Source organism: Sceloporus undulatus, chromosome 2 (assembly GCF_019175285.1).
Source record: "Sceloporus undulatus isolate JIND9_A2432 ecotype Alabama chromosome 2, SceUnd_v1.1, whole genome shotgun sequence".
Lineage (NCBI taxonomy): Eukaryota > Metazoa > Chordata > Lepidosauria > Squamata > Phrynosomatidae > Sceloporus > Sceloporus undulatus.
Window position 1 is genome coordinate 216055139 of NC_056523.1, and position 13690 is coordinate 216068828.

General features: G+C 36.2%; 1 protein-coding gene across 1 annotated transcript in view; it reads right to left on the minus strand.

Annotated features, from left to right (window-relative positions):
• CLTA (clathrin light chain A) overlaps positions 1-13690 on the minus strand; it is a 28354-nt gene that overhangs the window by 7759 nt on the left and 6905 nt on the right. The window contains 2 exon segments of the mRNA XM_042449439.1: positions 1134-1251; positions 7518-7555. Of these exon segments, the coding sequence (XP_042305373.1) occupies positions 1134-1251; positions 7518-7555 (156 nt within the window).

Sequence of the window (13690 nt, forward strand, 5' to 3'; positions counted from 1 at the left end):
ACCAATATAACAGCAAAGTCCACAGAATGAGATACTGGTAATCTAACTTCCAATTCCTCAGAAACTGAGTTTGTTTTAAATTACAGCCTCTGGCCTTCACATGTATGAAGTTGTTTATGAATGAAGATACTTCTATTGAAATTTCAAAGGCCAAAGGTTCTAGTCACCAAGATCTCCCTGGATAAAGTACTCAGGAAACTAATGCCTGTTTTTCACGCACTAAGTATCACAACCAAGAAATAAATTATATAAAATTTATACATTTGTATATCCTGCCAAAAATGGCAACTGTGTATTTCATGCTTCAAAACAGACCTGTCCATGGGAAGTTGTACAACAGGCTCTTCACCACTTCAGCAATGCCACTGTCCTCACATGGTGCCACCACTGGGTTGTATTATCAAACCCTGCTGCCATTAGGCCCTGCCACTTGGGGGAAGCTATTATCCACCACAAGAGCCAAGTTCCCCTGTATCCAACATTAAATACATCTGAATCAGGACACTGGTTTTTAAAATGCACCGTTGCTGGACAATCAATTAAGAGACTGGAGGCCAAAACAGCTTGAAGATCTTTTCCTTCTGGTTCCTAGCATAGCCTCTGATTCAAAGCATGTTCAAATGAAGTCTCCCATGGGAGTTCCAAGCAGTCTCTTGAATCCTCTCCTTCCCAGTATAAACAACAATAGAGGCTCTGACAAACAGCTCAGTCCCATGTGTAAGTGGAGACATATCCAAAGGGAGGTGACAGACAAAGGACCTTATCGCATTACACTCTTAAAACGGGGCTATGTCGCTTTAAGTGCTGTGACTGCCTCCTGTTACATTCTGGGACTTGTAGTTTAGGAAGGGGCATTTAGAATATTCAGCCAGAGAGCTCTTAAGCCTTACTGAACTATAAAACCCAAAACGCAACAGGAGGCAGTCAGAGCAGTAAAAGTGGATTAGCCCTGTTTTAAGAGTGTGATGGGGTAAGGTCATAGATTCCACCCAGGTTGGGATCCCCACTGAAGTAACGGGCAAAGGAGCCCTAGCTTGTGACCTGAATGCTATTGTTCCATCTAGATATGACTAATTCAAAATACTATTTCTATTAACAACTGGGGCTGAAGGACTAATGACCCTGGACATTACCAAGTACTTCTAGACGTTCCCGTTGCTCCTCTCTCCATTTACGGATACTTTCTGGTTCTGTCTGCAGACGATCGGCTTGTGAAATAGCAGCATAGCAGTCTGTTGGACCGTTGCTCTCCTGAAACAGGCAGACAAAAGACAGGAATTTTAACAAGCTTCGCTGAATAACACATGCTTTGAAAGTAGCAGTACTTTCATCAAAGAAATTTAAACATAAGGAGAATGCAAGAGTTCAAGATTTGGTGGACAGGACTTGACTGGATAAGGTTACTAGCACAGAAAGGCTGCTGCACAATGGTTAAAACAAAACAAAACAAAACTTTGAGTGGAGAAAAAGAGGGCATCTGAATAGTCTTTCCTTTCTAAAGAAATTATCCATCCAACTACCTCTCCAGATACTGAAGAAGCTAAGTGATAATAGTGTGTCTATTCCTATCATAGCATTCCTCAAAGAGGTCACAGCCTATTATAGAACTTTGAAAACTGAGGAAAACACAACATGGCAGTGTAGAAGTGGGTGTCAAAATCTTTTACAGACTAACATTTTACTCAAGGAAACTTGATTAGTATATTCAGAGCATCCATTTCTGGACTGGATTTATTGCACTAATACACAGAGAAAACAACTCTCTCAAAAAATACTAGTATCAAGTCTTGCATATGGCATAACTCAAGCCTATAAGCCCTCAATGTCTTGTTCATATACTGCTTCATTTCATGCAGAATCCACAAGAGCCAGCCAAAGGCTACCTGTAGTAGTACTGTTCTTTAAGCTTCTTTTGAACATTTTGAACTGTTTTGAGTGTTACTAGTTTAATCATATTTTAATGTTGCTTTTTTTGTATGTTTTAACTAGACTCTACTTGTTTTATTTATAAGCCATCCTATAAAGTCTCAGTTTTGGAGAAAAGGCAGGGTACATAATAATGATAATAATGACGATGACAACAACAACAACAGAGGCTAGCATGTAGCTAAATAGTTATTTAGCTACAAAAAAACCCTTCACATTAAAATGGGCAGTGAAGTACAGAAATGAACCTAAGTAAGTATTCAAATAACACAATAAAATACTTTATATATCATGAAATGTTACCTGAAGCAATTTTTCTGGGTTGGCACTCTTCTGCCATCTGATTGTATTCAAGGTTGGCAGTTTTCAGACTAACTCATGAAATATTTCTTTTATCAGTTTGTCCACCAAGGAATCTCTGCAGGCTGCAAAAATCCTAGGACATGGTATAGTACAGATGGCACACTTGCCATGCTTGTGAGTCCCACATCAATTAAAAGTGTACCATGGAAGATAATAAACTGTCTTTATATTGGTGCCTGCAGGGGGAAAGCGGCAGTAGTGTATAAGCTATTTTGAAGATGAGTTTGGCTGCCTTTGCTGACTTTCATGGAGAGACATACAGATTTTCTAAGACACAACCTGAAAGACGCTAGTCTAGTTTGGCCAAGAGGTAAAGCCCCCATTGAGGTTATGCAGAGTAGAAGATCAAGCTGGATTGCAGTTCCTCCTAAATTGTACAGGCTATGATCTGGAACAGGTGGGGAAGGAAATAAAAACTGACCTAGACAACAGCACCAGCAGCTGAAACACATACCCTTCTCTCAGTGCCAACCCAAACTTCAATTTTTAAGAAAATTAATTACCACTCATTATTTTAGAAAAAGAAACACAGAACATGGAGCTTGGAGTTGGAATGATATGATCCAGAATCACCACCTGGGTGTTTCTATAACAGTCACTGTCTCCAAACCATTATGTGACATGTATTTTATGAGTACTTAAAGACACCACAATTACATTATTCACAGACTCTTTTCTGTTACCCGGTTCATTTAGTACACTATCCCATCCAGCCCATGCTGTACGGATTGTACGCTGAACTACTTTTGAAATTTGCTTCTGTTAAAGTCATTCAAAATACCTTTGGTTTTTAAACCTTGATGCAAAAATAATGTTTACTCATCACAGCTTGCAGCAAAGACAGTTTTAAGTATGTTCATTAGGTAATGTGGCTTAAAATGCTATATATCAAGTTAAGTAACTCCTCTGACACAATGTACATGCATGTGAACTATGATATGATAGTATGCTCACTCGTTTGCATGGAATTTTGTCCTCTCATCAGCAGTTTAGTTTTATTTAACTTTATTATTTTTATTTTTTTATTTTTTGCCTTTTTAGAGTTTTTATTTCTTTGGTATATACATTATATTGACTATTGCTTCAAAACACATCAGTTAATCTATTTTATCTTTCCTATTCATCGGTAATTGTTTGGTAACAAAAGTAGGTGCAAGGTTATTCGTTTGTTATTTTGCCTTAAATACTACTAACATGTTTAATGTTTCTGTCTGGTAAAATGTTATGTCTAAACATGGGAGGGTATTAACATCAGGTCTGTATTTCTGCGTGTTTGTCTAAGTTTATGAGTTTGTCTTTCTATATATATTCATTTCCAATATTCTTTGCAAAAGTTTTTAAACAAGCCCCAATCTTTATCCATATCGTCCATCCACTTTCCATTTAGGTACATTGTTAATTTATCAAGCTCTAACATATCTAAACTTTTTCCATAGCCATTCATCTATTGATGGAATCTCTTTCTCTTTCCATTTCTTGGCATACACCAACCTTGCAGCTGTTATTAAGTATAGGATAGTTTTTAGATGTTGTCTCTCTTCTTTATCCGCGATCATATTTAGAAGGAAGTATTCTGATTTGAATTTTAGTTGAATATGGAGTATTTTTTGAATTAGATCATGGATTTTCCTCCAATATAGCTTTGCTTTGGGACAGGTCCACCATAAGTGATATAGGGTTCCTTGGTTCTTGGTACACTTCCAACATGTTCCATTTTTCTTTTTGTTAATCTTCACCAATTTGTTGGGGGAAAGGTACCATCAGTGAATCATTTTGTATAGGTTTTCTTTCATGTCCATTGATAGGGTCAGTTTGAGATCTTGACCCCAAGCTCTCTCCCAATCTTGCAGCTTAATAGGGTAACCAATGTTTCTTGCCTATTTTATAGTACATTATTTAATGGTCTCCTGTTCCATTTCTCTTTGCAGTAGTAGTTTATATAATTTAGATATTGTGGACTTTTCAGATTTTAAGATGATTTCATCTAACTCATTATTCTTACTGTTGATACCCTCTAGTTTTAGGTCTGTTTTAAATCTTTCTCTAACTTGCAAATAGGGAAACCAGGAACATATATACCCATCATCTTCTAGCATCTTATTTGTCTTTAAGATTGGTGTGTTATTCTCCCAGTTAATTAAATCTGAATATCTTACTGGATTTTTTTGTATCTGAAAGTATTTCCATCTTTCAGGCTTCCTGTGGGGATACCCAACCTAGTAATTGTCTGTAAATTTTTTCTTTGATTTTATTCCAAACTGATAAAAGTGATTTCCTAATGATATGGTCTTCGAATTGTCGGTTAACTTCTAATCTTTTGTACCAGAGGTATCCATGCCATCCATATAATTTATTGAAGCCTTTAAGATTTAATATTTGTTTGTCTGTAAACCTAATCCAGGGGATTAACCATGTGATTGTACATACATAATAATATATTTTCAAATCAGGGATCCCAAATCCACCTCTTTCTTTTGCATCCTTTATAATTTTCCATTTTATTCTTGGTTTTTTTCCCTCCCACACAAATTTTGAGATTTCATTTTCCCATATTTTAAATATTCTTTCATTTTGGTTTATTGGTAAATTCTGGAATAGGAACATAAATTTTGGTAAGATGGACATTTTCATTGTCTCAATTTGGCCCATTAATGATAAATTCAAAATTTTTCATCTGGCTAGTTCCTCCTTAAATTTTTTCCATACTGTCGAGTAATTGTTATCAAATAGTTCTGAATTCTTGTTTGATAATGTAATTCCAAGGTATTTTGTTTTTTTGCATGTTTGGCAACCCAATATCTTTTTCACTTTTTCTATATCTGTTTTTGACATATTCAATGTTAGTATATTTGACTTTGTTCTGTTTATCTTCAGACCTGCATATTTACCAAATTCTTGTATTTCTGAAAGGACTTTCTGTATGCTTTCTATGGGGTCTTCCAAGATTATAGCCAAGTCGTCCGCATATCCTCTAATTTTGTACTCCGTTTTTTAAACTTTTGCTCCCTTTTATTTCTTTATTATTTCTTATTTTGTTTAACAATATTTCTAAGGTTAGGATGAACAATGAAGGCGATAATGGACATCCTTGCCTCGTTCCTCTCATTATTCGACAAGGTTTCGTCAATTCTCCATTTATAATGATCTGTGCAGTTTGTGTTTTGTATATTTCAGATAGCCAATTCATAAACGTGATACCTAAATCCATTTTTTCTATAACCTGAATCATAAACTTCCAATTGATGGAATCAAACGCTTTCTCCATGTCAACAAATAAGATAGCTGCTTTTGCACTGGGGTTTTTATCATAATACTCAATTAAGTCGATCATAATCCTAATATTTTGTTTTCAGTGTCTGTTTGGTAGAAATCCGCATTGGTCTTTATTAATTGTTTCTTGAAGTATTTTTTCAATCTTTTTGCTAGAATGGAAATGAATATTTTATAGTCCTGATTTAATAAAGAAAAGGGTCTATAATTGTGCGGTTCAGTGGGATCTTTATTTGATTTTGGGATGAGAGTTATATATGCATGCGTCCACAATTTGGGAATTCCATATTGTTTTATAGCATTAAATGTAGTATATAATAATGGTGCTAATTCGTCCTGTAATTTTTTATAGTATGATGCGGTAAAGCCATCTGGTCCCGGTGTTTTGCCAAGTTTGAGTCCTTTAATTGTTTCAATTATTTCCATCATTGTAATATTTGCGTTAAGTATCTTTTTGTTGATTAGTAATCTTGTTCAGAACAAATTTTCGGATATATTGATCACATTCCTTATTTAAATCTTTACTTAATTTTTCCCCCTGGTATAGTTTCTTGAAGTAATTTTCAAATATTTCTTGAATTCTTTTATTATTATGTGTAAGATTTTTCCCATCTCTCATTTCCATAATCAACTTTTTCTCTTTCTTTCCTTAGTTTGTATGCAAGTAATTTTCCGGCTTTATTTCCCAATTCGAAATATCTTTGTTTTGTTGCTTTAAGCTTTTTCCCTACTTCTTCTGTTGTTAGTTCTTTTAGCTGATTTTGTAATATTTTAATTCAGTTCAATATTTTAATATTTGCCTGGTTTAAATTATATTCCATCTCTTTTTCTTTAATTAATTTGTTGAGGTTTTCCATCTTCTGATTCCTTTTTTTGTTCCTCTCTATAATCTTCTGTATAAAGAAACCGCGCATTATCACCTTGGATGCCTCCCATACATTTAGAATTCCAGTTTCTTTATTTAGATTTTCTTCTATGAAGTACTTCATTTGATCTTTTGCTTGTTTTAGAATTTCCTCACTGTTTAATAGATAGTCATTAAGTCTCCAGGTCCTTGTTTTCTTTTCTTTTTTTAGTTTTATCATTATTGGATTGTGATCTGATATCTTTTTTGGTAAAATTTCTGTTTCTATTATATCTTTCTACATAAATGATGATGCTAGAAAGAAATCGATCCTGGAAGCAGACTTGTGATGTTCTGAAAAGTACGTGAATTCTTGTGATTTTGTGTATTGGGTTCTCCAAGGATCTAACAGGGAAAGTAGCTCTAATGATTGGAAAAAAGTTTGGGGAAGTTTTCTTTGATCTTTTTTAATTTTCCCTTTGGAAGATCCTCTATCAATCAGTGGGTTCATCACTCCATTCCAGTCCCTCATTATTATCAGGTTTTCATAATTCAATTGTGTCACTTTAGAGAAAAAATCTTTTTAAAATTTCTTTTGCTGGAATATGGGTAGTGATGTATATCGCTACTCCACTTTTCTTCTTGTTCCTTGCTGCTACAAATAATTGTCCCAGTTTGGCATTCTTTAGATATTTTATATCCTTATCTCTGATGTGTGTTTCTTGGATGCTTGTTATTTCACATTTTTCTTTTTCAAGGAGATGGAAGATTTGCTTTCTTTTGTGTGGCGAATTCATTCCCCTGACATTCCACGATATAAATTTGGTCATTTTGTTTATCCCATGTAAGTTAATTCAGACAGATATCCAATTTTTAAATCCCAGAATTTTATTTATTCCAATTTCCTCTAATTCTTCCAAAATTTCCTCCTCATCAATGTTTAATTTATTTAACTTTAAACAATGATCTATCATCCTTGATAAAGAAGCAGGCTTATGTGGCAAATACCATTCCTTCAGGAAGTGCAGCAGGTTGGATGCAAAATAACCTGAAGGACAATGTAACTGCCTGGCAAGCAATTCAATGACCAGTTCTACTTAATTGTTCAATTTACCTGGTAGATATCACCATTCGTCACTCCATCAATTGCATCTGTAGAAAAAGAAAAGATTTACATTAGCTCCTTCAGCAAGAAAGCATTTCTATAGACAGTGTATGAGTGAAACATATGCAAAAAAGGAAATGAAAGATGGAGGTTTTGCTAACTGTATGAATGGTGGCTTCAGCTCTCCTCAATAGAGTGGATACACTCTATAGTGGCAAAGACCCTGAAAGTCCCAATTTCAGTGTTCACCTCAACCAAGAATACACTTTATAATTTTAGCTAAGATACTATTTCTCACCCCATATGATGTGAAATACAGCAATTACAAGAACCCTAAAAATAGAGCAAGCAAGGTATAATCCTCCAGATGTTGCTGAACTATATATCCCATCATCTTTCATCACAGCCAGACTAATTGGGTGTCATCAGAACTAAACTCCAGCAAGATCTGGTGGTCCACAAGTTGTCATATGTTAAAATCACCATGAGGTGGACTTGTCCACAAATGAAAAAGTTCTGGTTAAATAATCATATGGTCATACAAAGAAATGCTCAAATTTCATTACCCCTGCTCCCCTGAACTCTATCTTGTAAACATAACTTTAATACTAAACAGGGAAGAACAATCTAAATATTGAAGAATATTATTATAGCCACCAGATTAACAACTGCTAAAAAATGAAAGATAAAGGACTGCCAGAATGGCTACAAAAATTCAGGAGATGAGGGAAATGGACAGACTGACAAACTTCTTAAATGGTAAATCAATATAAAAAGTAGAAAAAGAATGTCAACCAATTGTGGAATACTGGAAACAAATGTGGAGAGTGCACAAAAACCTAATACAAATATAAACAAAAATTTAGCAAGGGTTATATCCAAACCTCTAGATGTACGAATGTACAAGGGGAAAAATGAAAAATAAAAGAGATAAAGAAATTGGGTGGAAATTTGATAATAACAAGGAAAACCACAAAAGAACTATGTTTGCATATAGGTTACTTTAACTGTAATAATATTGTATGATACCAAACTGAGACACATCTAATTCAAGTGTAAAAACATTATTGTTATACTATCTGAGGTGAACTAAGCAAGATTTTGTAATGCTGTATAAAAGGATTAAGATCAGGAAGATGTAAGGAAGAAATCTGGATGAATATAAGTGGAAAGAAGAATATGTGTATTTGCTTTTGAAAGTGGAAACAAATATAAAAAAATAAAATCACCATTACAATTACAGTAAAGCTCCTTGAATACTGTAGTTTAACACTAGCACTCGTTTTATAAGAACAAACACGGCTCTCTTCTCTCACTTACACCTTGCACAACAATCCCAAAGCTTAAGAGCTTTGCCAGCTGTGAGATACAATGAGGGTGGGTAAACTGTAATACATTAAGAATGAATGAAAAAAAATCGGATAGTTCTATTCCAGAATGAGAGGTTGACACAGTGAATAATCATTCTAGGAAGGCTTAGGAGCAATACACAACAAATGGGTTATTCCCTCACACCATTAGATCTAGGCAGGAGACACCAAAATTCCAATTCTGTTAGGTTCATGGACCATCTCACCACCATTCTGCATTCTGCAGCTTTACACACCTCATCTAGATGACAACACTGTACACTGTAGTTGTGCAGTAAGCACAGATCTGCGGAGACCTTGGCATTTTTGTATAACCATAGCCTAAGTATATGCACCTTTTTATACATCTAGAATACATCTGCTTCATGTCCTTCAGTAGAAAGACACAGATAATGCCTCAGTCCACCAAATGGTTTTTGTTCTCTGCAAATAAACCTTAAACCACTCCTTGCATCCAGAGAATGCCACATTTTTTTCAAGAAAATGAATCAGACTGGGACAAAATGTTGGCAACCAAAGTGACTGAAGCCAAGACTTCGCTGGATCTATTATTAGTGACAATTTATTATTTTCAAATTTAGAGAAAGTTGAATTCAGTAATAACAATAATGATGCTAGTTCTAAAACCTACTCACCAAAGTTACAGACACTCAAAATACAACTTTGACAGTAGCCTCAAGGAAGTTTCCTTTCTTTCAGGAGGTGTTAGGGGGTTGTCCTTATGCCCCAATATTCTCCATTTCCCCATTTCTTTGTTAAATCTAATACCATGCTTAAAATTTAGAAAAGGTTGGAGAAATGGTTTCAATAGATTTTGGAAAGGTAAGGTGAGCAAGAATAAAAAAGGGAGACCTGCTGCCAAAGCAGAAAAAAATCAAACTGTGGGAAAGGGGGAAAAATCAATGAACCTAATGGAACTGGAATTTTAAGTTCTCCTGCCTAGATCTGCTGGTATGAAGGAATAATCCAATTGTTGTGGACCCTTTAGCCAACCTGAGAATAAGTGCATTCTAGCATCTGGAGAGATCAAGAGCATGCATGCAATTTAGAAACACAATTATAGAAGCTGATAAATGACACTGCATCCTGTTACATAATTTATAAATTTAAAATAATTAAATAGAGCAATAAATATTAACCAAACTGAAAATAACATCCTGTCTGTAGGCTTCAAACACAGGATTACAGGCCAATGAAAACTGTATTTCAGACTAGGAACTGTACTGGTAAAACCAAATAGTAACACAATGCTTGGCATCATATATACTTCAATGGCGCAGGCTTAATGCCTACATTATTTAGCAATGCAAGTGTAACAACTGCTGACATACAGACAGGCCAAAATAAAGCTGCTTTGGGTCACTTTGGAGGTATGCTGTTTAAATGATGCATGCATCCTAAGAGTCTGGAAGCCGCACCATCATTTAAACAGCATACCTCCAAAGTGACCTGAAGCAGCTTTATTTTGGCAGTCTGTATGGGGTTCATGTTTCCAAATTACCAGGAGGTCAGACATAGGAGGGAGACTGTGCTCCAGCAGTAATACTGCATTCCCTTTCTTCCAGGGAAAAGTAGTGTTATATATAGTTCTGTCTGCCTGAATCATTTCCATCTGCTAAGAGCAAATGCAAGCCAGCAGCTCTCAGAGCCACCAAAGGGAGCAAGCTGTTGCTTCCAAACACTAGCCTTCTTCAAAAATGCCAATATCCAAAGTGATCTAACCTTTCAGTTATGTGAAATATTAGTAGATTGGGAAGGTGAAAATAAAGCTTGGACCAACTGTGACCCAGTAAACTGAATGGAGTATTCCAGTCCCATAAGAAAGCTATGGGAAATTACAGCAAAGAAACATAATAATTATTATTATTAGGACTCCAGGAGACCAGGGTTAGAATCTTCCACTCTACCATGGAAACCACTGGGTGGCCATGGGCAAGTCACACTCTCTCAACCTCAGAGGATGGTAATGGAAAAAACCCTCGCCACAAAAAAAAAATGATAGGTTCGGCTAAGGTTGCCTTAAGTCAGAAATGACTTGAAGGTACACAAGAACATCATAGATTTTAAAAACAGATCAATTTGAGAAGCCATGAATTTTAACTACACATGGAAAAATGGCACAGCAGTGCCAGCAAAAGCCACATACTAACGGCTTCTTGTTCCAATTGACTGGGGAAACTACAAAAAACTTGCAAAATCAAGGTTCTACTTTACTGGTAACAGGTAAGATAATGGCTAGGTTAGACAGGTTAGTACTGTGTGCTTAACATTGATTGGTAACTGTTAAGAGAACTGATGATTTTATTCAATTGCACTGTTGCAAGTTCGTGCACTTCAGTTTCTTACCTAGTATTAGTGGCATATGAGCATTTCACTTTTGCTTTTTTAAAAAAAATCTTGGGTTGTAGGAAAAGTTAAAAAGAGGATTACAGGACACAGTCACAATGTTTATTTTTAGTGAAGGTAAATCACACATGGTATGAAACACAGGAGAGGGGAATCCTTTCCTGCAGAAATGGCTGCCTCAACCTTAAGAGCAACAACTACCGTACATCTACAAAAGGAAACCTAGAAAGCAGTTGCTTAAGATTCATAGTGTCTGAAGTGTAACAGGCAGAATTTGGATTCTATGAAGGACCTCCTATCAAACAAAAATGCAACGCAGACCATATGGAACAGGAGATGGAACACATTAAGGAGGTTTATGCTCCAAGACAACCATTGTCACTCTGCTCTTCTAAATTGTTCTTTTTCAAACAGAGGTGAGCAAATCTGTGCCTCTCCAGACAATATGTGTCTGCATTCATGCCTTAAAAAGTTTCTTGTCAACTTGTAGTGACCTCAAGAATTCCAGTGTTCCTTAGACAAGGAATACTCAATGTGGTAGCCAACAGCACCTGGTATTCCTTTGCGATTCATCGCCCAAGTACTAATCAGGCCTGACCCTGCTTAGCTGCCAAGATCAGACAGGATTTGGAGCCTGTTTAGGCTTCTCCAGACAATACAGTACTTGGCTATAATTCCCATCTACCTTAGCCAGCAGAGACAACAGTGAGGGATGATGGAAGCTGCTGTCCACCAGAATCTGTTCTCCATTTTTGACTTAAGAATGCAGCCAGTAATAGATAGCTGCTGAGCCCAATCAACCTACTGAAGTCATCTTTTCTCCAGAACTGGAGCCAAAAGTAGCTTATTAAGCTCTTTCCATACCCTGCATGCAATTCAGCAAAGTAGAATTAAGGCATTTAAAAGTGAGAAAAAATATTTTGGAAGGTGGAGCACACTATGGACTAACATGCCACCATATTTTAATACAAACCAAAGCAGAGCCCATGTCAGCTAAGGGCGAGTACTTTGGAATTTTATTTTATTTTAAAAAATACCCAATTGGGACCATTAACTGACATGACAATAGAGAAGGACTGAATAGGACACCAGAGCTCATGTCAATTTTGAGGCCAATTTTTGTTGCAGCTTGATCAAAAAAAGGCTGTAAAACGGGAACCCTGAAAGATGATGAGCTAAGATATTTGGGGGTTTTCTCCTCACTCTGCTGACATGACTACTGAGGCCACAGCCTAATGCTCTCATCTCTGTGCATATGTTTTCTGAACACAGAATTAGTTTTGTGTTGGAGTCAAGGTTATTGTGAGGCAGTGTTCGTAGTCCACTGAACTATGCATCTCAAGTTGGACTTGGATAAGCCAAACATGGCAGCCTACCATATCAGGCAGATCCAAGTGTGCTCTGGTAGGCACCATTGAAGAGGGATGGGACATGATGACATGGAAATAATCTACTGTAGGTTATATATTTGGGGGTTTGAGGTTTTTGTGGGGGATGAGGGTTGCAGAAGGCAGTATGTGATGTTTCTAGATTATCCAAGCATGTACATCCTGATGACATTCGTTGAGCGAATCACTGTCCAGCAAGTAGATATGTTAACAAGGCCTGGGTGGTAACATTTCAATAGCTAATGTATCAGTAGCTACTATAAAGGATTTAGAATGACTGCTTGTTTATTTGTTTTTAAATAATGACAGTCATACTGAAGCTTTTAGCTCCAGTATAGAATTATTTTAATACTTTCCCTTTGCCATTTCAATATGCTGGGACAACCAGTACTAGAAATGGTAATTTTTCTCCATCCTCATAACACCAATCTTCCCCAAAGTGCTACCCTCCAGATGCTAGACCACAATGGCCATCCCCAGCAATCATACATGGCCTTGTTATATAGGATGGAAGTTGTAGAGGGAACCAGATTTGGAAAATACTTCCATCAAGTAATTCCCACATTAACATTTCTGAATAATTCAACTAAGAAACTGAGAGTGAGTCATCCACTCTTGAAGGATAAACCAAAGCATCTTTTCATAGACGCCTACTCCTAAACCAGTCATTTTTACTATGCAATTTTACTCACACTGGCTTCAGCTCCAGGAAGACACCAGCATGCTACAACTACTGCCAGAATAGCAAATTTCCTTCCAGAAAGGGGTACAGCTTGGCACATGCTACACACTTCAAGAACATCAAATGAAATTAAGATGCTTGAGAGGTTTAGCGTTATAAAAAGTAAATCCACAAATCCCCAGCTGCTCTCCCTGCTTAAGTGCTTAAAATTAATGACAGTGCAAAAAAGCAGTTTGTCTGTATGCAAGTAGTTAATTTCCTTTGAATTGAGAAAGTAATGGACTTATAATAATTGAAGAAACTATTCCAAATCTTTGTTATTAAAAGTTAAACATACACTACAAGTTAAATATGGGGCTAATACTCTCAACTGGCGAGACGACTACTGCAAGACAT